This window comes from Dermacentor albipictus, chromosome 8 (genome assembly GCF_038994185.2).
Source record: "Dermacentor albipictus isolate Rhodes 1998 colony chromosome 8, USDA_Dalb.pri_finalv2, whole genome shotgun sequence".
NCBI lineage: Eukaryota > Metazoa > Arthropoda > Arachnida > Ixodida > Ixodidae > Dermacentor > Dermacentor albipictus.
In genome coordinates this window covers 52,548,364-52,576,023 of record NC_091828.1, presented here as the reverse complement: position 1 = coordinate 52,576,023, position 27,660 = coordinate 52,548,364, and the positions used below count along the sequence as shown (strand labels likewise).

The 27,660-nt window shown below is 46.7% G+C and overlaps 1 protein-coding gene across 16 annotated transcripts in view; it reads left to right on the top strand.

Annotated features, from left to right (window-relative positions):
* LOC139048782 (zinc finger protein 84-like) overlaps window positions 1–27,660 on the top strand; it is a 208,407-nt gene that overhangs the window by 172,455 nt on the left and 8,292 nt on the right. For 15 of the 16 annotated variants that reach the window (XM_070523407.1, XM_070523408.1, XM_070523411.1 and 12 more), the window contains one exon: window positions 4,347–4,553. In XM_070523407.1, the coding sequence (XP_070379508.1) occupies window positions 4,361–4,553 (193 nt within the window). In that variant the 5' untranslated portion in view covers window positions 4,347–4,360. Of the gene's footprint in view, window positions 1–4,346; window positions 4,554–5,387; window positions 5,409–5,806; window positions 5,890–27,660 lie in introns of those variants that run through there. The other variant, XM_070523420.1, reaches the window with a different exon arrangement.

Here is a 27,660-nt window from a genome sequence, read left to right as displayed (position 1 = left end):
ATAGTGACGTTGCGCCATCGGTGAGTAGAACGGCGTCCGCAGACGGCGCTACGACTTTTCTGCACAAAACGCAAACGCGCGGCCAGAAACAGAGCCAAGACAGAGCCGACAGCAGAGCGAAAGCGGGAGTATGGTGGCTAGCGGAAGGAGAAACGAATTACATCCCACGGCACACGGAGAGTCCGTTATCGTTAAACTATAGGCTGCGGCGAGCTCGCAGCGGGTCGGCGTGGTCTGTGAGCCTTTTTGCACTCGCAACAGGGCATAAAAAAGTGCGAATCGACGCAAAACTCGTCCTAGAAACGTGCTTCGTGACAGCCAAGCTGGCATGACCCAGATGTGGTTTCCCGCACCGCCACCAGGCGCCGCTACTATACCTCAAACTCCAGCGCAATACGCCCATAAGCTGGTACTTCATTCTATGACGCAAACTTCGACGCTTGTCGCAATGGACCCTGACACCGACAGATTGGCTCGCGATGGTGGGCTCAACTTCAGCGATTTGAGCACCGACGAGCGCGACCTGCTGCTGAGGGCTCGCACTGCCGGCGTCGTTGAGTACTACGACGGTGGCCTCGACACCGGCTCTCCGGAGTGGGAAAGCAACGAGGGCTTCCCACGACATCACATGGACGTGGCATTGAAAGTTTTGCGAGCCAGCAGAACCCTCACAGCACGATGCGATAATGAAAGTACTGAAACTCCAAAGCGTGTGCGGCGCAGATTCGAGCATGCAGAGTCGAGCGAAAACGAAACCTTTCGAACACCCATATTACTGAAGGGCAATGTCAAAATGTTACTTTTTCTTAGAATCGAATAGACGTAGACATGCAGCATTTTTTGCCGTCTTATAATCAAATGAAATGATATTTTTAATACGAGGATCGTCGCTGGGGGGTCTCAAATCGTGTCATGCATTTACCTCAATTTCTCGGTTACTAAAGCTCTGTTCGCGATTAAATTGACGCCTTAGACGTTCTAGAACATTGCACTACCACTTTAACTTGAGTTTCTGGCAACCTTTAGTGTCCTTTTAAGCAAGAAAATTTATCTCACTGATTTTTCCAACAAAATCGAAAGTTGCCTGCATCCATCATCTACTTACAGCGAAAAAAGTTTCCAGTTCATCCTGACTCGGAAAATGTCCAGCGACCCGATCGAGCCAATGTTTGGCTTTCTGAGCCGCATTGCCGGGTACAATGACATGCTAGACGTAAAGAGTGCAGCATGTGCAAAGTGCAGAGTGCAGAGTGCAAAGATGCTGAAGACCAGAATCGTGGCAACTTCAACTGAAAGCAATGTTAAGAGCTTGGCCACATTCTCATCGCAGCATCTTCTTATTCAACAGGAATTGCATGGTGCGACAAGCACCTTTCATAAGGTCCTGAACTGCCTTTCAGCGCGACCATTTGTCTCCACCCTTCAGATCGCCAGCGTGGCCATGATTGACAAATACACTGTGCATGCGGCGAGTGAGCACATTCCCTGTGCAGGCCGTATAGGCTTCCTACGGCGAGCAAAAAGCAGCACTCCTAAACACAGGCCCATCGCTCATCGAGACTGTGGTGGCCTGTTTTATCGATCTCGGGAACTGCTGAATCTGCTCGTAGGTCTTCGGAGATTCGTGGATTGTGTGCTTCCTCATTAGAGGCCCGTCGCGAAGCCCTTGAACTTTACGCACAGAGGATTGTGCAAGAGCCCATGAGCCTACCAGTGATGAGCTGTGGAACGACACTGACCACCGCAAAGAGCTGCTGCTGCTTCTAAGTTCCAGGAAGTTTATCAGGCCGCCTTTTAAAAATTTTGCTCAAGGAGTGGCTGACAGGAATGTTGCCGCCAAACTGCTTGAAAGGAAACCCCCTGTCAGGAAAAGTTCTCAAGTTATAGTCGAAATTTCTGCAAGGTAATGATTATCGCGATCTTGTCGTGCATCCCTGAAGCATAATTTGTGAGTAATGGAAACAAAGCCTGCTGACTGCTGAAATACCTCTTCCCTACCTTTGCCTCCTCCTTTCCCTACTTTCCCCTTTCCCTCAGTTGGCATATCGATGAAGTACAATACTTCAAACGGCTGAAGCAAGGTGCTTTGATCATGTTCTGCAGCAAAGGTTGAAGTGGACGAGTCGATGAACAGCGCCGAGCTGGATGCCTGCGGGATGTAGTCATTGGACAGTGGTGTGGAGACTTTTGATGAATCGTGGTCGTCATTGTCGAAGAGTCACGAGCAGGGATGCTTGGGGAGACAGCTGCTTGAGCATCATGTCTGCTCAAGCAGCATGCATATAACATGCAGACGGAGTCTGCATGTTATATGCATGCAGACTCCGTATAACAAAATAATATAACATGCAGACGGAGTCTGCATGTTATATTATTTCTCTAAACTTTAATTCGTCTCTTGAAACAGCAGATTACACAAATAACACATGTTGCCTTGAATAATTCTTAAAGTGTCACATGTCACTATGAGCAACATCACAGCATACACATGTACGTAGGCGCTTTTGTTGATATAAGTCATCCCCTCATCTTGGAGCGCAGGCCCGTGAGGAAAAGAGTGAACGGTCTTAAGTTCGAAATTTTAGCTGTTTCCGCGGTGTGTACTGATGTAATTTTAGCATCCTTGATTATGAGTCCGCATTGTATGCACTGTGCTTGTCAGCTCAAAATGGCCAGACCTCAAGGGGCCCTTTAATGCGAAAGTGGGGGAAAATTGGGTGGTGGAACAGGTTACTGGCAACTATGTCATGAACTCTAGAATTAGAAGATGAAAGATGTGGCAGACTTCATGGAAATAAATTGTCCCTGAGATATGAATACCTTCTTCTGGAAGCGGAATGGCAGGAAGTGGGCCTGGAAAAGTCGTAATGGGGACACAAGAAATGAAATAGATTTCATACATTGTGCCGACCCTAGCAAAGTGCAAGTTGTAGAAGTGTGAGGTCGGGTAAATAGTAGTGATCCTAGGTTGGAGAGGTCTAGGATTGTTCTCAATTTGAAGAGAGAAAGACCAAATTAGTTGGGAGGGAGCAGGCCCGCCAACCTAGACACAGTCGGGGTAAAGGTAGATGACAAGACAGGGGTGATTGGAGATCACTGGGAGAGGCTGCTCATTGAACAGTGGCACATAATAAGTACCACATACCCAGTGACCCAACTTGGCATCAAAGAAGTTTGTTGAATAGCAGCACGTGCTCATTGTTACATGCTGAGCGACCGAAGTTGGGCCGGCAGTTAGTTTTGAACCCAGTTCCCATTAACAGCACAGCGACCAAATGCTCTACCCATTTGATCATAGACTACACAAAAACACAAGTTGGCAGGAAAGAGGTTATGTGCAGTCATACATACATACGTACAGATCTACCGCTAAGTGGGTAAAGTCCTAAAGAATGCTTTTGCATTGAAAATGAACTGTGCACCAGCAATGTAATGTGTAGGGCGGGTAACCGGTGGCCTATCAGGGTTACTGAATTGTTATCAATCGAACTGACGTGCAATCCTGGACAGCAGACAGGTAGAGTGATGAAATAGAAAATTTGCAAGCACGGCATGGTATTGTCACGTAGTAGTGACGGTGAGTAAAGCAGCAATACTAAACGTGAGAAAACTAGCGTTTTATTGGGTCAACTTGTGCCCTCAAAAAACATGTTATACTCAGAGAACAGTGATAGTGGCAAACACAGTCCGTGATCGGTGAAAATCTGAACAGTGGGTCAAGCACGTCGGCTTTTATCGATCAGTCGTCAAATGTTCCAGAGTAGCCACTGGGACCTGCGTACCTTCCACAAAGTTCTACACCATTTGTGTCGTGCATACATGCACCCAGCTTATGCAAGGTTTGGCGACAACAGACAGCGGATAGAAGCATCGATAACATTTTAAAAACTTCCGATACATGTAGATGCGTCCTGCGCTGAGCGATAACACTTTGTAGATGGTAAAAGCGCTCACCCGTAAAAAATAAACGAGGTCATGTGTCAGTATCATCTGGCACAAGGCATGGTGTGACAGGAGATCCTACAGTTGACATTAAATATGCTGATGTCAGTGACCTTAGGATGGTGCAATAACTTTTCATTACTTGGACTACACGAATAGCTTTATAACGCATGAGATGAAAAAGTGTCTTAAATAGGTTGTGCTGTCATAAGCCTTCCACAAAGAAGAGGTTGCCCTGCATTCGAGTATTGAGTGTGGATTGTCCTTTGTAGCCCTGTAGGAATACTGAACTGGAAGGGTTATTTTTTGTTCCTTGGCTATGCTCCTGTATTTATTCTATTGTATTTTACCTCTTGTTCTTGATGCTGTAACAGGACTGCAATCGCCTCACTTATTTTCTGCAGGCCTCACAAATGCGATGAGCCTAGCTGAAACCATCACTGCCAAAATGGCATGCCATGCCCCTTCAAAGATCGGTGGTCAGGTCGAGGTTGGCATGCAGTGCAGCTTGCCTCTGGCTGACAAGTCTGTTGGGTGCTCGTTCAAACCAGGGAGCGAGTCTAGGAGCGTGCAGACTACGGAGGCTGTGGAACAGTTAAGCTCCACCTCAGGTGGGCAGTGACCGGCACTTCTCTTACGTTTGCTTGCTTGTGTGTGTGTGGTAAATGGCCAAGCCTGCCTAGCTTGGGCACAACTTGCTCAAGTGTGTGTAACGTTCTGCTGCTGATGACAAATTAACAGGTTTTTTATTCTTGTCTGCATACTGATTGAGGCAAAATGCGAAAATAATGCTAGCACACTGAAGCACCTTAGATTGCAGAGCTTAATGCAGAGCCGTGTTGAGCTGGTGTTGTTGCAGCCCTTACATTGCTTTATGATGACCTTACACCCAGTGAGTCTCTTAGCTATGTATAGATAGGTGTAGGAGTGTATGACCATGAATATAGATCTATGCGGAATGTAAGTTGACCTCTGAGTTTGATGTGAATAAAATTCAAACAAAATTCTTTAATGCAGTCAACTATAATACATGCCTTGTTTTTTCAATATGCTCATTCATTGAGCGAGCTGAATACGGCACGGGAACTGTAAGGATTCTTGTCTTGGGACAGGTTTCGGTCACAACATCCCAGAGCACATCATTGGTGATGACTAAGCGGGACTACGCATGTGCAACACTGCCCTCAGGCAATGAGCAGCATGCACTGGGCTCCTGAGTTGCACGCCAGCAATCGCTTCAGATGACCTGCACGCATCTTGAGATGGTTTTAGTCCTCTCCCATCGATAGCAGCTTCAGGTTCTTTTTTTCCATGTTTACAGCCTGCAGTGGCCGACGGGACCTCTTTTATACCACCTGTTTGTGCCAGTGGATAGTTATTCCATCTCAGCACCCTTGTTACGACGTGTTATCTAGCTTTGCTGATGCGAAGAGTGATGCCTTTTCCCTCGGATAAATGAGGCACTGGTGAGCAATTCAAATGCCTTTGCAATGAATTGAATCTGCTGTCATCAGGAGAACTGGTCCGCAGTGCTCACAAGAAAATTCCATTGCAGTATCTTCAAGTTCACTGTCAACAGGGTAGCCATTGCACAACAAAGCCTCCAATGGAAATCGACATTTGCTCTGTTTTACTTTCTATTCATATAAAACCATATGACGCACTGCCACAATCTTGCTTCGCGCTTCCACCCATTTTATCACGTTTTCAGACGCACTTATAAAGCCCTGACATGTTATTTTTGCACAACTCGTGTTTGGACAAAGTTTGCAAATTTGGCATGTTTGCCACAATAATGACAAAAACTATGATCCTTTCTCCACTTTGACAACTGCAAACAAGAAAAATTTATTTTGTTTCACAGTATACTACATGACAGACACAGGAAGATCGTGCTAGTTATTCTGCGACAACTGACCAAAACCCAACCTGTCCTTGGTAATTCAGGTGCGTACAGTTGCAGTGTAAGATTAGCAGAATGGTTTACAACATGTTTAATAACATGAAGTCGAATTTGAATATGTTTTTTTTTCACAGCATAATAATGACACAATCGCCGACTGATTTTTTTGGATGGCCTATTTTCTGGGCCGGCCAGAATATTTTAATTCTGCAATATTATTGCCAATCTGTTCCATATAGTTATGTATAATAATAACGTAAACTTTGAATGTTTCGAAGTGTTCTCGTTTAATTTTTCTGAATTTTTCTCCCGATCGCAAGTTTGACACTACCGAAAATGCAAACAACATCGCTGTCATTTTGTTTTCCTGCAGCCTCAAAGCAGCGTTGCACACATCTTGCATGCCAATTCAGAGCTACCATTTCAGGTACAGCCTCAATAGGCACCGCTTGATGCACTCTCCTACGTTCCTTTGTGCTCTCATTGCTGTCGGCACTCGTCAGTCGCATATGGCCAGTGGTACTCTTTGTATCGCCACTCATGTGCATTGTGGTTTAATTCAGCTGCATACTGTGATGCTAGGCTTAGCCACTTCAACAACCGATTCTATTCTGTGGTTTCATCGCCAGTTGTTAACAATGGTGCCGACACTGGCTTTGTCATCCGCCGCCTTCCGACAAAGGCTTTGAAGTGAGGAAATCATAGCATAGTGACGATGGAAAAGAAGACCACCGTTATCAGGAAAGTGCAAAGGGGCTTGTCGCAATCACACGTCGCAAAAGAATCAGAACTCTCGAAGCAGACAATATCAGTCTACATAAACAAGAAGGTAAAGATTTTGGAAGCCGCTGAGAAATCTTCCCGATCTCGACAGAAGAATGTCAGCCATCGTGCCCACCCAAAACTTGAAGCTATTCTAATGTGACTGAAAGCCATGATAGCCATGCCAGTGCTGGTGTCCGGTGATGTTTTAAATTAAAAGGCAGAAGCCGTAGCGCTTCATATGAACATTGAGGATTTTCAACTTAGTGATGGCTGGGTCCAAAATGTTAAGGGGCCTCTCACCAGGTGTGGCCATTTTGAGCCAAGGACCTTGTTATACAATGCATGCTAGCGATCGTGTCTGCTAAGTATTACATCGCTATGGGCCATGGAAAGAGCTGAAATTTCAAACCAAATGCCGTTTGCTCTTCTTGCGAGCTTTGTGCTCCCATCAGGAGAGTTGACATATTTCTCACAAGTGCGCCTACGTACATTGTACTGCTGTAACGTCACGCATAGTGACACATGACTCTGTCTGGTCTACGGCGAATTCGTCAGAGAAAGGTGCTCAAGACAAAGAGAGGCCAGTTAGTGAGTTAGTGTGGACACTCAAGCAGGGTGGCTCCATCGTCGCACCTGGGGTACTCAACTGCACTCGGGACGAAAAGCAGGCAGCGAGCGGGAACAGAGCATGGGGGGTGCTAGTAAGCACCTGTTTCACGTGCGTCTCAAAGAGTTGAGCAAACCCAAAACTGGCACGCCTAGGACTAGGGTACACCTGTAGGTGGTCGACGTGACGAAAGGGGTTTCCAAAGAAGGGATTGCTCCTGGTGGCCAAAAGCAGAGGGTAGGTACCTCATGCTGTAGGTGTCATCTGCGTTGAAGGAAATTAAGTCCATGGCTAGGGGATCAAGCAGGAACGAGGGCTGAAAAGGGGTCTGCAGTGATGACATGCTGAAACCAAGTTGGGTGGCAGTTATATGGAGGTGGGTTTGCACAAGGCACACCCTGCGAGCGATGTTCAGGGAAGGGCACGGCACTCCTCCACTCCGCAACACACAAAAACACTTGGGCAAGGTTCATTGAGTCTGACATGGCACAGAGAAGGCTTCAGAATCAGATCGCCAACAAGCATAGGTTTATTCAACCAAGACACAGCACAGTGTGACAGTCACGGCACTTATGGGAAAAGGCTCACCGCAAGACCGATCGAGTATGCGTGTCGCTGCGCTAGGGCTAACTGCGAAGCGGCCCACCAAGTGTGAAAACGAAAGAATTGCGGGAGCAAAGGTCCTTGTAACCACCTAGGTGCAGGCCTATGAGCATCTGCCGTGGCAATGAAGCGCTCAGCGAAAGAGAGCTCGGGTGAAGAGGTGCCCGGGGCCCGCCACTCGGGAGGCCAATTGGGGCGCATCTTGGTGACACTAGCTCACGCGGTGATTCGACCCTGGGAGGGATAAGCACGGTTTGTGCAAGAAATTAGCTTCGGCACGCTAGTTGTGTCAGCCATGTTGCCTTTACGATGGCAGTTCCCGGAGATCAAGCTAAACACAGCGCAGGAGTTGGGGGACGAGGCACAAGAAGGCACGTCAATCCCCACACCATGCAACGTGCGGGGAACAGATGTCAGTGACCAGCCGAATGCTATAACCCAAGTTAGCCCATGATTCATACACACCTGCCCACTTGCCCTACATTGTGCGAAGGCTGTGGCAGATTCGGAGCCTGTCCAGTGGCCATCATGCTACAACACATGATCCTCCCACCACCGCCACCGCAGCAAGGACAACGAACAACACTGGCGAAGCAGTGTTTGGAAGCACAAGCATGGGTACAACATATCGACGACAGAGCCAAGGCCTCCTAAGACCATGCACAACCACAAAAAGGACACAAGCTGCTACAAACACCGTCGCACGAATGACTACGTTACCACTGAAAAAGACCGCTGCTAGCAGCCAGCCCAGTTTCGAACAAACCCGCGTGAGCCAAAAGGCTTACCTTCATCGACGAGCAGAGATATTTTCCGGGAACTACACGGAAGAGTCCGCTATCGCCGAAGGCACCCAATGACTCAACATTAGACGACTTAAGTCAAGTTCGATGGAAAGTGCTGCGACACAGTCATGATGTACAGCAGATCGTCATGCTGGTATATCAGCGAACACCTTGCTGGCGCCTAAATCGAGAACAAGAACGGCATGGGCAAATTGCTATTGATGAACTCGTCCAAAAAGAAAAAAAAACAAACCCCTCTGACGACTCTGCGGCTGCTAAGACGTTGTCAGGTGATTCCTGGGCTTCCCTTCCAGCCTGGTGGGATGCGAGTATCAACCGTAGTTGCTGCCGCAGCGAGCGTGTTAGCCTGTTGCAGACTCGGAAAGTGACAAAGTCAGCAGGTACAACTTGCACTGATTCGACTGCTAGCAGCTGAAGTACTCCGTAAGGACAATGCGCTTAAAGGAGCCACCGAGAAAATCTGGACAATGCCAATGACTTCCTCATCCATAGCTAACTGAAGAACATCAAATAGAAGCAGCATTTCATAATTGTCCGACTTGTCAATTTCCTTGCACGTAGCAGCGTGTTGTGAACAGAAGAAAGGGGACAGAACCATGCGTACAAGTCAGGCAATACGAGGTTCCATTTATTGCTTCTAAAACATTGGTGATAATTACTGTGCAGTATTTAAAAAAATTTAGATACTGTTCGTTTCGGCTTTTGCTTAAAAGCACATGCTCTGAAAGCATTGGAGTTTCCGTTAGAAAAAGCCAAGTGCAACACATGGCGAGAGAGAAGGCAAAGCGTGCAGTGTGTGGGAGGTCCCTCAAGGTAGAGGAGGTGCCAGGTGAGTACAGGGAGGAAGTCGAGTCAATCGCCAGACATTGTGATGTCGATGCTAAGCTCAAGAAAATCGAGGATTTCCAGCATGAGCTTGTTAAACAGGTCAAAGAGCTCAAGAATTAGCTAAATATGGAGTGCGATGCACGAAAAGCGGTCGAAAAAAGACTTTAAGCAGCCGAAGAAAAGTTGAACAGGGAGGCCATAGTGAACGAGAATGGATGGATGGATGGATGTATACGATGAGTGTCCCCTTTGAAACTTGATGGAGGGTTGTGCCACCAAGCTCATATATTGCCTCATGTCCTACCTATGTTAAAAAAAGAAAAGAAAGGAATGAGAAAAACACCTTAATGAATTCCCATAACCAAACTTTCTGAACCACTGTTGTGAACTTTGGTTTCGTATGCGTCTGTTGTTTGTAGTTTTCCTACTTTCACCAATCTTCCAATCGCCTCTTACTAATCTCTATTGCAGACATCTTTCCTTTTCCCCAGCTCTCTCTCAAACAAATAGCTTCAAGGAGGCCAGTGGTGCCTAAATCAACTGCTGGGCAGATATCTTCATATTCTCATAAAAACATGCTCCATCATTTCCTTAACTTTTCCACAGCAAGCGCATGTTTCTTCTTCCTTCTTATATCTCGCTTTATAAGTGCGTATACTAAGGCATCGTGATCTCACTTCAAAAAGTAATGAGCTTCCCTTTGAGTTATCATAAATTGTTTCTTTCCTAATTTGTTTTTTTTTTATTTTTAGTAGTTACTCATAGCAGGTTTCCTTTCTATTGCCACCGCCCATGAGATTATCTCGTCTCTCTGACTTTCCGCTTGACGCTGTTTGTTGCCATGTTGCTCACCATAGAGGTTGCATACTTGCTGGTAACCTCCCTACTTCTTTTCCTCCACTGTGAATCAATGTTTTACCTGTACATATACCTGAACACTCTCGCAGCCCATTTACTTTTTTCCACAATCCTCAGTCGCTCTTCAGAATCAATTTTACTGTGACCTTCCCTCACTTCAAATCTTGTGCAGCCCATATCACCCTGCACAGCTTAATTTATAGGCTTCCTGTGAGTGTCCAATGTGAGGTGTCCCGCTGACCTTTGGTTGCCATCGAGTCCTGATTGTACCCCTGATTTCTAGCAAACAAACAAATTTCCAAATGTAAGTCTTCGAACCGTTACACCTTTCCACATACGCCACAGCACCTCGTACCTATTGTATCCCCATCGCTCTCTGTGTTTCATTATGGCCGCAATTGTCTTCCCCTGTATTTTTTTTTCTGTAGTTCCATATATGATAGCCTTGGTTTAGCCATATACCAAGGTATTTATATTCTGTTACCCGAGGTATATTCTGTCTCTGTATTGTCACTGTCTGTGCACTGTTTTCATTGAGTGCCATAACACTTGATTTTTTTACGATAAATTTCAGACCTAGATTCTCGCCGTCCTGTGCAGAGATATTAGACAGACGTTGCATATCACTTTGCATGTTAGCTAGCTACACAATGTCGTCCGCATAAAACAATCCTGGAAGCTTCTGCTCTACTACTGTACTTGCATGTTTGTATTAGAGATTAAACCCAATATAACTTCCTTCCAGCGTTCTTTCCGTCGTTGCCACACATCATAAACAGCAGTGGGGACAAAGGACACCCCTGCCTCAGACCCTTGTTGATATCAACTTTATCCTCGCTCCTCATCTCTTCTAATTCAACACAAACTGTATTTTCTAGGTAAACCTTTCTCAAAAGCTGTATACGATCGTCACTTAAGCCTTCCTCTTCCAGAATATCTTACAAAATGTTGCTGTCCAAATTGTCATGTGCTCCTGTAATGTCTAAAAAAGCTGCATATATTGGTTTATTTTCTACTCTGAATATTTCAATAGATTGAGTAAGGCCAAAAAATCATCATCCAGATGTCTACCTATACTGAAGCCATCCTGATGGTCCCCCAAAATGCCATTATTTTCTGCCCATTGTTGTAGCTTTAATTGCCTGCATTGCTAACCTTTATATTACTGATGTAATGGTCAACGGTCTATATGAGTGAATTCTATCTTTCTGCCTCTTACCACTATAAATTATGTTCATTCTACTTTGTGGCCAACTGTCTGGTATTCGTCTATCTTTCGGACATTTTTCTACTCCTTTCAACATTGCTTCTTTACCTTTTCGACCTAGTTTATTATACAGCCTAACGGGAACTTCGTCTAGCCCTGTGGATGTCCACTTCGGGATTTTCTCTTCGTTTTTCTTGCAGTTGAAATTTGTGACCACCAGCTCCTTTTCCATCTGGTTCTCTTTCATGCTGTTTCTTTCCTCAAGTAAAATCTCATCATTGCCTTGAAAAGATCCGGTTGTTTATTCTGGATGTAATTTATTGCTGTTTCCTCGTTCAATTTTTCTTCCGTCTTCATCTTGAATATGTTGTATTGTTCCAGACATCCTGCCGAATAAGTTTATGTGGTTCCAAAGTTTTCTAGGTGCAGCCTTCTTTTTCTCATGTATTTCTGACAACTAATGGTCACTTTGAGCTTTTATCTTTGCTTGAACCAGTATTTGAGCCATAGAATTTTTCTCCTGGTATATTTCCCATTTCCTGGCTTCTTCATCCTGCCTCAACTGTGCTTTTCTTTTCTTGCCTGTGCTCTCGGATTGCTTTCTGTTGTTCGACGCCCACTTTTCGGATCTCCCTGTTCCGCCAGCTTTTGCGTTTCTTTTTTCCTTTCCAACGAACATGTTGCTTCTCTTTCCGTATTTCTGTCGTTACTACACTTAGAAGCTCACCATATTCCCAATTTTTGCTTCACCATTTGCGCAGTTCTTCCTCAACTCTTGTGACTATATCTGTTATTTGTTCAGCGTTAAAAATTGGAGTGGCCATTTTCTGCTCCTTGCTCTGTTTCGCAACTACATATCCAGTTTCAATATTCCCGCAGGGGCATCTGCGTCAGCAGGCGTTTGTTGTGTTGCGACACCACGTATGCGAGCACAGGAGGGTTGGACCCTCCCGCATGTATTCGGACCTTTAAGGCTCCCTGGCAGAGGCAACACACCTCTTTCGCCTCTCCTTCACATAGACGGCACCCCCGGACTGGGCCACCCGCCGTAAATTGGCAGTTGCCTTTTCCTTTCTCTCTCTCCTCAAATCTTTGTCTTTCTCTCTCACTTTTTAAACTTTTCTGTCTTCTTCTCTCTTCCATTTACTTCCTTTCTCCACGGTGGTGACGGTTAAGTTTGTGTTGCTATCCTACCGTGGGTATTTATATTTGGTTATAGTGGTGGCATACGGCTGGCATCGAGCCGGCTTGAACACAAACTCTGCCGCGTTACCTCGTTGGGCTCCGTGGTGGGCAGTTAGCACTATTGCCGAACAAATACATTTTCTTATGGCTGCGCAAACTTCTGTCTATGATCGGTGTCTTAAATGATGCCGAACCATTCCAGTTCTCTTTTCAGAGCAATGCCCAATCATTTCCCAAGTACTATGTTGTCCACAGCGAAAACAACATACCAGTAAGAAAGTTCTCCCCATTCCTAGTGGCCAAGTGTCTAAAAGACGAAATCGGACATACGTACAATGTCTCAAAAATGTCTAGCAGAGATGTCCTCCTAGAACTAAATGACAAAGATCAAGCGCGAAAGCTCTCGGCACTTACTAGTATTGGCGACGCGACAGGGACAATTTCACCACACAGAACACTAAATACAAGCAGGGGTGTGATATCAGTGGAAAACCTTATTGGCTTGAGCGATGAGGAAATGCTGGAAGGTTTCCACGAACAAAATGTTACCAAAGTACAAAGAATTGTCATCCGCAGAAACGACCAAGAAATCCCGACAAAACATTTTATGCTTACCTTTGGAACGATTGTAATGCCTACCTTGCTGGATGCAGGGTACGTAATAGTAAATGTCAGACCATATATCCCGAACCCCAGATGTTTCAAGTGCCAAAGGTTCAGACATGCTTCACATGCATGCCGAGGCCAAACAACCTTTGCTAAATGCAGCTCCAGTGATCACCAATCTGACAACTGCACTTGTTCCCCACATTGCATTAGCTGCAAAGGAGACCATCCAGCTTACTCAGTCTTGCCCTTGCTGGAAAAAGGAAAAAGAATTGCACTAATTGTGAAAGAAAAAATCTCGTTCTTTGAAGCCAGAAAGCGACTATCGTACCTTTTGCGACGTGGTTATGCCAATGTGATGAAGGTGGGGGCAGCATCACAGAGGCCTCAGAAGTCCTCTGAGCCCATGCACAGTGGTCCCATAGTGACCCCTCCCACCCCCATGGTGGAAGCAATCAGTGCTGCTCCATCATCGTCGAAGGGCCTGTAGACACTACTTCAGCAGGGCCATAAAATCAAACGAACCCCAAGGCCCGAGACACGTGTTTCAACGCCCAACTCTCGGTCCTCCAGCGCTTCAGAGAGAGTGATGGAGGTCGACCCAAGAACCCCGGTGTCATCGACGCCGAAGGACAAGCGCTCTCTCGAGCAGCTAAACTTGGACAAAGTCCCAATAGCCACTCTAAATAAGAAAGTGATAACCTAAAGTTTGTCATTCGTTTGTATCAGCCTTCTTTAGATCCATCTTACCTAACATCTTTATCTCCTATTCACTCGGAATGCCATTTTTTACCTTTAAATTTCATAATGTCTTTCATTATGCACTTGAATTGCACAGGTGCCTTACATAACTTAGGTGACATCAAAGACCTGTTATTTAACTTCTCTCTTGTAACCTTATGCTTACAGGAAACAAACCTATACGAAAAACAAAAAATATTTTAAAAGGTTTCACTGTTGTATGGCGCGACAGTACTCAGGTGAACCGGCTTTCGGGTGGTGTAGCCATTGTTCTGCAGGGCGGTATTGCAGCTAGAGAAGTTCCCATTAACAGTCACATAGAAGGCGTTGCTGTCACTGTTATAGCTCACAAAACCATCACCATTTGTTCACTGTATATTCCGCTTTACATCCATTTTACTACTAAACATTTAGAAAATTTAACAGGTGAATTACTGGAGCCATTTTTTTTAGTAGGGGACTTCAATGCTCACTGCACTCTTTGGGGCACTATCAAAACTGGCCAGAGAGGGTAGCTGGTTGAAGATTTGAGTCTGTCAAATGATGTCTGCTTTTTAAATTCAGGTGCACCATATTTTTCACCGACTTCCCACACCTTTAGTTGTTATGATTTAGCTTCTGGCTCACCATCTCTTTTTAATGATGGGAAGCCCTCAACACGTGTGTCTTATGGTAGTGATCACTTGCCCGCAGTTATCAAACTTTTATCATCACCACCAACCTTAGTCACTAGGCCACGCCGGTGGAAATTACAGCTCGCTGAGTGGTCGGTTTTCATGGAGAACGCAAAACTGGAAGTCTTTTTGCCAGAGCTAAGCATTGAGAAATTTAACAAAGAAATCACTGATATCATAATCTCAGCGGCAGAAAAGGCAATACACCAGTCATCTGGTGTTGTGCGCAAAAGACTAAATCTCTGGTGGACAAACGAGTGTACCGAAGGCAAAGAAGAACAAAATAAGGCCTGGAGAATCCTACGGAAGTACCCCACTTATAGCAGCCTTTTAAATTTCAAACAGGCCAAAGCCAAAGCACAATTTATTTGAAGAAAGGCAGAGAAATCATCATGGCAGAAATACATATCTTCAATCAATAGTACAGTGAAATCAAAATGAATGTTGGACCAGGTGAGGAAATTTAAAGGAGAGTACACATCATACACAGTACCACTACTTACATGTCCAGGCACACAAAGAATACTACACGACCAGGCCAACTTATTAGGCAAACACTTTTATGTCTCCAGCTCAGCAAACTACTCAAATGCATTCTTTAAATATAAAGATTTGGCGGAGAAACAGAGACTGCCCAATACAGGGGCTTCATGTGTAATTCATAATGCCCTCACATTGCAAGAAGTGAACAGAGTTCTCCTTGCCTGTAAGAAAACGGCAACAGGTTTTGACCACGTCCACTACACAATGCTGACACACGTATCTCAAGCATCAGTAGAAACACTTCTTAAATTTTTCAGCAAAATATGGGAATTTGGAGTAATGCCTGCAGATTGAAAAAAAAGCAGTAGTAGTGCCTTTTTTGAAATGAGGTAAACCCGCAATATCCCCAAGCAGCTACAGACCCATTGCACGAACAAGTTGTCTAGCTAAACCCTACAAGAGTATCATAAACATAACTCACATTCATCCTTGAATCAAGAACCCTCTTAGACATGCACCAGTGCGGCTACGGAAAGGGCTGCTCGACAACTGACCACCTAGTACGACTAGAACATGAAGTACGTAACGGGTTTCTACACAAACAACACTGTCTCGCAGTTTTCCTCGATTTAGAAAAAGTGTATGATACCATGTGGCGGTATGGAATTTTAAGAGACCTGGCTGACTTGGGAGTTCATGGCAGAAAGCTAAACTGTGTCTGATTTTATGACAAATAGAAGATTTCAGGTGCGTCTCGGCACAATACTTTCATGCACATTTACATAGGCAGCTGGCGTTCCACAGTGTTGCATTCTGAGCACGACACTCTTCATACTCAAAATGAAGTCTGCTAATAAGATCATCCCATCCTCTTTTATGCCCTCAATATGTGTCGATGACTTGCAAGTGGCTTGCCGCGCCTCAAATCTACTCACTTGTGAAAGACAACTACAATTAATGATAAATAAACTCACACAATGGGCTAACAAAAATGGATTTCGTTTTTCAGCAGACAAAACTGTTACAGTTCTCTCCTCCCAGAAGGGAGGGTTACACTGCAATCCAGTTCTCACATCGGATGGTACAGCGTTGCCAGTCAAAGAAGACCACAAGTTTTTAAGCCTAACGTTTGACACAAAGCTGAAATTCCTAGCCCACACTAACACAACTAAAATTCAAGCAAATAAAGCACTAAATATCCTCAAGGTGTTATCGCACAAGCACTGGGGTTCTGACCAAACTTGTCTACTACACATATGCCAGTCCCTTACACGTAGCATCCTCGACTACGGTATTGTGGTTTATGGTGCAGCTAGGCAGTCATACATCAAGTGACTTGATCCAGTTCATAATTTCCACCCACGACTGGCAAGCATCCCTACAGTACATCGTCTGTCCAATGTTTATACCGTATTTACTTGCATAATGGCTGCACTTGCGTAGTGATCGCACCATTAATTTTGTCGTCAAAATTCAGATTTTTTTCTTTCCCATGTAATGATCGCACCCCGAACTTGTTGCAGCGATATGTCATGTGCCAAGTCTAGCTAATGATGATCGTGCTTGCTATCTGTCGAATGCTACACGAACGAAATGAAGACTTATCAAGCGGTCTGCACGCACCAAACATTCTTAAGCAGATGCCCCATTTCATTCCTTTCATCACTTTCCGCACTTTTATGGAAGAAAAGGCTACAACCAAACATGCCTCAGCTTTATTATTTGTAGGCATCATAATGGTTTTGGTCAACAACACCAACATAAAAGGCACCTTTCAATTCTTCTCGTGTACACTCGTGGGCACGCAAGAAATCGCAAGGGGCAACGATAGTGGCCACGTTTGCACTGATACGTTAGAAGGCTGACACTTGTAGCACAGCTAAGATATTCACCCACCCTTAGCAGAAACCTACCTTATTAGGATAGCATTGAAGGCAAATGCTGCAGTTTCCGCCGCATGCCCACCATGGGTTTCTGTCAGCTAAGCGCGCCCATCTCTGTTTCTGTCCACTCAAAGTGGACACGGCTGTGTTATTGTTGCAAACTTGCCGGTATGAACGATATTATTCATTACTGATATGGAACAAACTGTTTCAATGCACATAATGTACTTAAGAGAAGAAAAATAATTGTGTTCGGCGCGTTCGGCTTGCTCTGGCGGCCGCCATTTTTGTTTTGATGTCCCACACTGACAGCGGCAGCAACCTGCTTGTTGACCCGTTGTTATCCCGCAGCAAATGCGGGATGAAAAAAGAAAATGTTTCTTTTCACGGGGCATTTAACCCGCATAATGTTCGCATCCATGAATTTGCGTCAAAATTCTTGACAAAAAAGTGTGATCATTATGCGAGTAAATACGGTACGTTGACTGCAATGAGCATTCCTTACAGCACTGCAGAGCACTACTTACACTTTCCTATGTACTGAGAATTTGGTCATCACCACAACATATATGCTACAGCATCGTAACACAGTGAAAATTACGGGTACAATACAGAAACCAACCCAACACGGTTCGGCCACTTGTCTTACGACACGAAGAATACTGTCAGACTTATGATGTTCCTCATCAGGTCCTTCAGGCTTCTGAAAGGCCACCAAGATTGCCCCCATGGTACAACTTTTCACAGCTATGTGACTGGACACTAACACATTTAAAGAAAAAGGACGTTGCACATAATCCAAGAGTTCCGAGCTATTCAAGAAAAATATTAAATTTACACAGAATTTTACACTGATGGCTCTAAAACACGACAATACGTAGGTGTTGGAATCATAACAAAATATTTGGAAAATAGCATTCGGATAAATAAACTTTCTTCAGTCTTTACTTCTGAAGATTATGTGATATGGATGGCAGTAAAAAAATTTACCGCCGACAAGCAGATGAATGCTATCATATATAGCGATTCGCTGAGCACACTCAGAGCCCTAAACCTTAACTCCGTGTCTGAACCCCTGCTTGGCGATACCCTAAACATTGTGGCCTATAATAAATATGGAAGAACCATACGATTCCGCTGGATCCCCAGCCATGTTGGGATACCAAGGAATGAAGCCGCAGATAGATGCGCATTCAATGCAGCACAAGAAGGCATAAGACATACAACACTTCCACACAGAGACAGTATCCAAGCGATTCATAAGGCCCTGGCGTCAAAGTGGCAACTAGAATGGGACTTTTGAATAAATAACAAGTTACTCACAATAAAACCTTTGCTTGGCGAGTAGAAGTCATGCAGTCACCAGCAACGTTTCTGTGAGATGATCCTATGCAGACTCCGAATTGGGCATACACATGTGACGCACAATTTTCTACTTCAAAACGAAAACCCGCTAACTTGCGAGAAGTGCCATGAACCGCTTGCAGTAATGCACATTATTATCCATGTCCACATACTGAAGCACAGAGACGGAAGCTTTTACAGAATCTCTATAAATTACACTTACCTTTACACCCCGCCTCAATATTCGGAGATGATCCGCTAGTGCCCTTCACTGATTTGGTGAGCTTTTTAGAAGAAACCTGTTTTTGCACAGACTATAAAGTAATGCAGCTTTTGTTGCTTGAACATTTGATTTCTTAATATTATTATGATATCATCGAGCGATGCTCAAGGGACGAGCCGCCGCGAGAACGACAACGAAGTAGGTCTGTGTCCTTGGCGCGGGCGAGTGTCGGCCTGGTGGCCTGGTTCCTGAGTAGATACACTGTATATAGCCTCTTTCATCTGTGTTTTTCCACATGTAACATTCTGGTGGAGGTCAGTGATCCCCGTCCTCACCACGGAACTTCGGAGGGGTCGGCACATCGAGCTTGTCACCATGCCTCCCGGTGACGAGCCCGCCTCAGCAACGGCTTCGGCTTGTCCGACTGCTCCAATCATCATGGTTGCCAACATCGCGACCCTGGTGTGTTCTCTGGCCTCGAGGGAGAGGACGTTTGCCAATGGATCAAGCTCTATGAACACGCCAGTGCTAATAACAGCTGGGATCCAACGATCATGCTCGCCAAAGTCATCTTTTATCTCGGCGGCACCCTACGCGTGTGGCACCAAACGCATGAGGACGAGATAAATAGTTGGGACAGTTTCAATGAAAAGCTCAGGGAACTGTTCGGCGACCCCACTGGGCGCAAGGCTGCCGCGAGAAAGGCTCTTGCGTCTTGTGTTCAGACATCTACAGAGCCGTACGTTTCGTACATCCGATGTCTTGGCTCTCTGCCACAAAGCTAACGATACGATGTCTGAACCATATAAAGTGTCGCATGTGCTAAAAGGCATCGCCGACGATGCTTTCAATTTGCTTGTTTTCGGTCACGTCTGGACTATCGACGCCATCATCAAAGAATACCGTCGCCTTCAACAAGCTAAGAGTCGCCGTATCACACATCACATCACGCGGCTACCCAACACTGCTGCTACGTCGACATGTGAGGGTCGACCGCGTCAGACCACACCCAGTGACGATGTAACCCGTATTGTTCGCCGCGAGCTCGAGGCCGCCTGTTTGCCATCTTTCTCCGTGACTCCTCCCGATCCACCAGCAACCATGATTGCGCTGATTCAGGCCGTCGTCAGACAGGAATTTGTGAACATGGGTCTCAACTCCGTCTGTTCATCGTCTCCACCCACGGTTCCCCAGTTCTCTAGCAGCCCTCCTCGTCCCCGGCAGTCCTTTTCTGCCACATCTCGCCGCAACCCGCCCGAATGGCGTACCCCTGATGACAGGCCGATCTTCCACTGCTTTCGCATCGGCCACGTCACTCGTCACTGCCACAACCGATGGCCACCACCTCCTCAGATATACACCGCTGCTCATTCCCGCCCCTTTGGACCTTCTGTTGAACCCATTGCCGCTGATGCTCCTGCACCGAACCTTCGCTACAGCCGCTCTCCCTCACCTCGACGCCATCAGTCTCGTTCGCCGCAACCCCGTCGCTTCTCTCCGTCGCCTATCGCCTCCCGGATCCAGCCGGAAAACTAGGTACTGCAGCTTCTGGAGGTGAAGCTGCGTTGTCCACCCTGCCTTCAAATCCTCTGCTCACGTTACGCACGAACCAAAACCTTCTTGACGTTGACGGATGGCTATTTTGTCATGGTACTCATCGATACAGGTGCCCATCTTTCTATTAGGAGTGCTGAGTTCCGACGACGACTGAACAAGCTCCTCACCCCAGCGTTGGCACGCGTCGTCCGCGTTACGGATGGCGGTACTGTGCCTATCATCAGCATGTGTACGGCACGTGTCAGCATCACCGGTCGCCACATTCCTGTCCTGTTCACCGTGATTGCTCGCTGCCCCCATGACCTTATTCTCAGCCTCGATTTTCTCTCCACGCATTCTGCTCTTATTGCCTGCTCTTCCAGTACTCTTCGCCTTGAGTTGCCGATTGTCACAGAACCTTTTGACACACCCCAGTGCCGCCTACGCCCCACCGGCTTTATTCACCTGCTGCCAAAATCAATAGCCTATATTGAACTCTTGTCTTCCCCACCAGTCCCTGATGGCGAGTACCTCGTCACTCCTCTGCCCAACATTCCACTACAGTAGGCACGGTATACTGTGCACGGCACGGGCACGGCACGGTACAGTATACTGCGAGGCACGGTATAACGTGCCTCACAGTATACTTACTATTACTGCGAACCGCACTTTCATGCCTACCTTTAACTTTGGATTGGCAAAGCAAATTCTACCGCAAGGTATTTGCCTTGCGGTAGAATCTTGCGAGACATCAACGTTGGCAAGCCTTGCCAACGTTGATGTCTCGGCGACCATCACGTGCAACTTTATCGACCGATGTTTGCGAGCTTAGCAGGCCCATCGTGCCAGCCTCGGCCGCCGATCCTAAGATACAGAAAATGGTTGCGACGGACCTGTCTTCTGCGCAGGCTTTACCAACTATTATCGTCCTACAGAGATATTTTCGACTTTGACGATCGGCCTTTAGGCGAGACGCTCGCGGTCAAGCATCGGATTCCTACTGGCTACTGCTACTCCTATTCACCGATAACCTTATCGAGTTTCTGCGTCGGAACGCCGAGTAATTCAAAGTGGAGTCAACAAAGTGCTAGACAAAAACATTATTGAGCCTTCTTCGAGTCCCTGGGCGTCACCTGTAGTGTTGGCTAAGAAGAAGGATGGCACGTGGCGCTTCTGTGTAGACTACCGCCATCTGAACTATATTACTAAGAAGGACGTCTACCCGCTCCCACGTATAGACGACGCCCTTGACTGCTTCCACGGTTCCAGCTATTTCTCTTCTATTAATCTTCGTTCTGGATACTGGCAGGTTGCTGTTGACGATATGGACAGAGAAAAAACCGCGTTCATCACGCCTGATGGCCTATACCAATTTAAAGTAATGCCGTCTGGATTATGCAATGCCCCTGCCACCTTTGAGCGTATGATGTACTCCTTGCTCCCTGGTTTCAAATGGTCCGCATGTCTCTGCTACCTCGACGACGTCATCGTCTTCTCGCCCACGTTCGACACTCACCTCGAGCGTCTAACAGCTATACTTGATGTATTTCGAAAGGCGAAACTGCAACTTAACTCGTCGAAATGTCGTTTCGGTCGCTGCCAAACTACTGTTCTGGGCCACCTCGTTGACGCTTCCGGAGTACAGCCTGATCCCGACAAAACTCGCGCCGTCCGAGATTTTCCGGTTCAGAAGACAGCCGCAGACGTTCGAAGTTTTGTCGGGCTATGCTCGTGCTTTCGTCGTTTTGTTCAAGATGTTGCGGCAATTTCTAGTCCCCTCACTAATCTTTTGAAGAAAGGCCTACAATTCTCGTGGGGTACTGCAGAAGCCGCCGCCTTCTCTCGTCTCGTCACTCTTCTCTCCTCACCACCCATTCTCGCCCACTTCGACCCTGATGCCCCTACAGAATTGCGTACAGATGCCAGCGGTCATGGCGTAGGTGCCGTCTTAGCCCAGCGTCAGCGTGGCCAGGATTGCGTTATTGCTTATGCGAGCCGCCTCCTCACACCATCGGAGCGCAACAATTCCATTACGGAACAAGAATGCCTTGCTGTAGCCTGGGCGGTTGCGAAGTTCCGTCTTTACCTCTACGGTCGCCCCTTTTCCGTAGTCACTGACCATTATGCTCTCTGCTGGCTCTCATTCCTAAAGGATCCTACAGGCTGGCTCTGTCGATGGGGGTTGAGACTACAAGAATTTTCATATTCCGTGGTCTACAAGTCTGGCCGCCTGCACCAAGACGCTGACAGCTTGTTGCGTTACCCTGTTGACGACCCTGACTCCTCCAATATTACCAGTGCTGCTTGTGTATTCTGTGTGTCGCAGCTGCTTCATTTCGCCGACGAGCAACGTCGTGACGCCTACATCAGAGCACTCATAGACCATTTTGAACACTCTCTGGCCGATGCCACTCTACGCCTCTTCGCCCTCCGCGACGGTACTCTGTACCGTCGTAACCTTCATCCGGACGGCTCTGAGTTCCTACTTGTCATACCTAAACACCTGCGCTCAACCGTTGTAGAAGAGCTCCACGACGCACCAACGGCAGGACACTTCGCCGTATCTCGAACCTGTGACCGTGTACGGCGCCGTTTTTTCTGGCCGGGCCTTGCCCGTTCTGTACGACATTACGTCGCCGCTTGTGAACTTTGCCAACGACGCAAGAAGCCTTCCCAGCCCCCCCGCTGGTTACCTGCAGCCGCTCGACATCCCTGCCGAGCCCTTCCATTGTGTCGGCTTAGACCTTCTCGGCCCATTTCCGGAATCTACATCAGGAAACAAGTGGGTTACCGTCGCGGCGGACTACGCGACCCGCTACGCCGTAGCCCGCGCTCTACTGTCCAGTTGCGCAACTGATGTTGCGGACTTCCTCCTGCATGATATCATTTTGATTCATGGGGCTCCGCATCAATTGCTAACAGACCGTGGCCGTACGTTCTTAGCCAAAGTCATTGATGACATCATGCGTGCCTGCTCAATACAGCATAATTTTACCACCTCCTACCACCCTCAAACGAACGGCCACAGTGAGCGTTTGAACCGCACCCTTACAGACATGCTATCTAAATACGCTTGAGACGACCACAGTGACTGGGACGAGGCTCTACCTCGCATTACATTTGCGTATAACTCTTCCCGTCTCGAAACTGCTGGCTTTTCGCCTTTTTACCTCTTGTATAGCCGTGAACCGACGCTACCACTGAACACTGTGCTTCCGTCCATCACAGGTTCAACTAGCGCTTATGCCCGTGATGTTATCGCCCATGCTGACCATGCTCGCCAACTTGCGCGCACCTGACAAGTCTCTCAAGGCAAACAAAAGCAACGCTACGACTTCCGTCATCCTGATGTCGATTTTGTGCCCGGCGCCCTCGTGTTGCTTTGGTCACCATCGCGTAAAGTTGGCCTTTGTTAAAAACTGCTTTCCTGCTGCACAGGCCCATATCGGGTGCTTCGCCAAGTAACTGATGTCACCTACGAAATCGCTCTAGACACGCCCACTACGTCCGCACGTCCTCCGCTGTGACAACCACTGACATTGTCCATGTCGCCCGACTCAAAACCTTCGACTCTCCGCGCCCCTTGGATGTTTAACGGCACCGTGACGGCGCTTTTGCCGCCGGGGGGTAGTATTACGATATCAACGACGACGAAGTGGGTCTGTGCCCTTGGCACGGGCGAGTGTCTGCCTGGTTATCTGGCTCCTGTGTAAATTCCCTGTATATAGCCTCTATCATCTGTGTTTTATCAGACGTAACAATATCTTGTTTTTTTTTGCGCAGCATGGCCTTAGTCGCGCTTGCGCCATTAAACCCGAATTAACTAACCACCTTGAAAATAACGCGTTTACTGTCGCTGCCTATGCTACTATACCCTTCCTCGTCAATGACCATTTCTCTCAACTAATCATGAATTCCTTCTATCATCCGGTTGTAATCAATTGCCGAATGGCGGTTTTCCACTTCCCACGTGGTCTGCCTGTCATACTTAGGCCTATAATCATGATAACGAGGTTATGTTGCTTACAAAGATCTAGCATTGACTTCCCATTGTTGTTGGTATAGCCATATAGATCCTGTATGTGGGCATTCATGTCACCTAATGGAATAATTTCGGCACCATTCCCGAAATCCTTGATATCGGCATTTAGACATTCCACTAACTCTTGATTCTTCTCTCTGCAATTATTTACAATCCACAAGTACGTTACGCCTGCAGCTAAGTTTTCTTTCCCCTCATTGTACATGACAAACTTAGATGCTCTTGACATCTTGAATTTATTATTTTCCATTTGGCTCCCTGATCGATGAGTGTTCCGACTGCCTCTCCCTTTCTTTCAGATTTATTTCAATTGCACCCTTCCCAAACATAATTCTCAATCACTGGCGGCTCTTTCGATTCTCTAATTGGTGTGTTTCTGAAACCGAATACACCCCTATTCATTCCTTATTTAACTGCTCCTCACTCTCTTCCCACGTCTCCTTTCTTCTGCCGACCTGCATGTTTATGTAGCCTTTGCATGGCGAGCTCTCTTTCTTATTTTCCTCCTTTTGCTTTTATTTTACAATCATGCTATTCCGAGGTTTCTTTAGGGGGACCTTCCTCATCACTACTTACACTGGCCTCCTGATCGTCCGTGGGCCCCTTAAGCAAGCAACCGCACGACCAGCAGGTCACCAGTTCACTTCTCGTCCATGCCTGTGGTTGAAGTAGACCCCCTTTCGTTAGAAACCACCACACCTTTTCACTTCCCTGTTTACTTTACAACAGGGTGTCTACCAACCTGGAAAACCAGGAATTCTCAGGGATTTTGAGTAGTCTGGAAAAACTCTGGGAATTTGTGCCTCTATCATGGAAAATTTGCTGTAATATTATTGAAAGGGTCGAAAGTCATGGTAATGCTGGCGCGAGTAACAGACAGGAATCGTAATGAATCGTCATTGTCTGCCGTCGGCTGGAGGAGTTGCCAGTGTACCGTCAACAACCGACCTTCAGGATTCCCGATAATTCGGATGGATTCGCGGCACCACCACGTAGCCCATAGTGTCAATGTATCAGAACGTCAAAAATTTCGGACGCAAGAACTCTTCGACGTCCGATTTTCCGGACGTTTTGCTTTAACCCCAGGTCCGAAACGGCGTTAATCGAAGCCACCACCGCTGCCATTTTGATTACCTCGCCGCCTCGTGCCAGCGCTCTCGCATGCAGATCCGCTGGCAGCCGTAGCCACCACTGCAGCCACGCTAGGCCTAGCTGCTTCGACGTTCGTTATGAAGCTTCTTGCCATTGGGTGCCATGTTTCTTATTGAAAGAATTCGCTGCTATCAGCAATGGCACGGACTCTGCCTTTGTGGTCTTCGCGATTAGCTTAGAAGCTTGGAAAGCACAGTGCGTTGCATAATGCCGGCATGTGCCGGTTCCCGAGAGTCAGCTTCGCCTCCGTACGGAAACGTTACTTGGTGAAGCATACGTAAAAGTATTGCAGTGAAGCATAACAAGCGTGGGAAGCGGCTATGCCACCGGACACAGTATGTATTCCTGAATTATACGCGCTTGCACCCGGTCTCCCCTGTCACAGTACGAGCACCGATAAGCCTAATACGTGTACCGACAGGCCTTCAGAGCGTTTTTGAATGTGCCTATGGTGGTTTGAGCCATTAAGGGCAGTAAATGATATGCATTTATTTTTTCCAACTGGCCAATTTTTCGAACGTTTTGCCGGCCCCTAGGGAGTTCGGAAAATCGGACGTGGACTGTGCAATTGACCAAGATGATGCTTCAAATGGTCTGTAGGGCGAACGAGTGGCGGAATGAGGACAAGAACAGAAAGGACCTATGCAGTGAGGAAAGAACGGGAAAGGAAGCGTGCTTCCGCTGTTTTGAAGGAGCTTGAGCTCAAAAAACATTGTTGGCTGTTTCTGAGATGCAGGTGTCCCTCATCCAAGCCAAAATAAACTCTTTAAAGCAGTGAAACACAACACTTAGGCGTCATGCGTGGGCTGAGAGTATTTTAGAACAGTTGAGGTTGACTTACGAGCTGTTGAGAGAGAATCGAAATTGTGATAAAGTTCGGGCCTCATACCACAGAGCTTGCTATCAATTGATAGAAATAACTCATATTCGAAAATATTTGCTTCTCTATGCATCTCCTTTTCATCCATATTTGAGAATGTTCGACTTGATTTGCAATTTTTTTCACAGACGTTTCATTTGCTGTGCTTTTTACTAACCCCTCCCGGGTATTCTCTTTTTGCATTACATAAACACTACTCCTAAGTATTCAAACTTAATTAAGTCGTTCTTTAAAAAATTTTCATATGCTTACTAGAGAGTGACAGTGTCAAGTGATATGGTTTCAGCTTGTCTTGACATAAAACATAGTTCTGCATCACTCTGGGAATCTTGCAAAGGCACTCAGGGAAAACCTGGAAACTCAGGGAATTTGGAGATGTCAACTTTGTAGACATCCAGTACAACGTCGAAACCTTTCTCTCGGCTCAAAGTCCATATAGCCTCATTAGTAGCCACTATGGCTCTTTGTACGTTACTGTCAGGTACAGGCACATCCGGCACTGTGCACACCACGATCTGCACCTGTGGCGACAGCTCACGGAAGTTGTTTGCCTCCTTCGCCAACGGCTGGGCTAGTCCTGTCTTTTTTGTTTGGGACGTTAGTTAGCCCACCTGTGACTACGACAAGGTCGCGTCCGTGGGCTATTCCCTCAAGCTTTGCTTTTGCTTGCTCCATGGCAGTGTCTACTAATGCCACTCTTGGAAATATTCCTACCGCCACTCTTTCTTCAGCTTTCACCCTCTCTACAGTTGCCTCTGAGCACCTAGCCAGGTTTGAGTCGCCGGCGATAATCATCCTTTCACTCTCTCCTACTGCCGAGGCCTCTCCCTGCTTCCCTTTGTCATGCTTTTGTGGTCGTGGTGGTGGTAAACATTATTGAAAGTGGGAAGGGGAAAGTTTCCGTGTGGTTTGGACTTGACAAGGGCCATTGACCTCTGCGTTCCTGCTTTTCATTTGTGGTCACATCAAGATAGGTGAAGCTCTTTCCAGGTACTCGCGCCCTACTTTGCATACCTTCCACGTGCTTTGTTGACACTCCCTCTCCTGTCATGTTGGCAGACTGCTTTGCATTGTCGCGACCATTCTCCTTCATGATGGCGGCCCTGTACAGCTTTTCTTCGGCGGCTTGGCCTTTTTTCCACCACCTTCTGTCCATCACGCTCCAGCTCTTTGACCTGTTTCTCAAGCTCATCTTGGAAAGCCTCCATTTTGTTCAGCCTAGCATTGACATCACAGTATCAGGCGATTGACTTGATTTCCTCCCTGTTCTTATCCGGCCCCTTGTCTACCTTGGGGGACTTCCTGTACGCTGCACGTTTTACCATCTTTCTTGCCATGTGTTGCACTTTGCTTTTTCTAATACAAGCACCGAAGCTTTCAGAGCATGTGCCT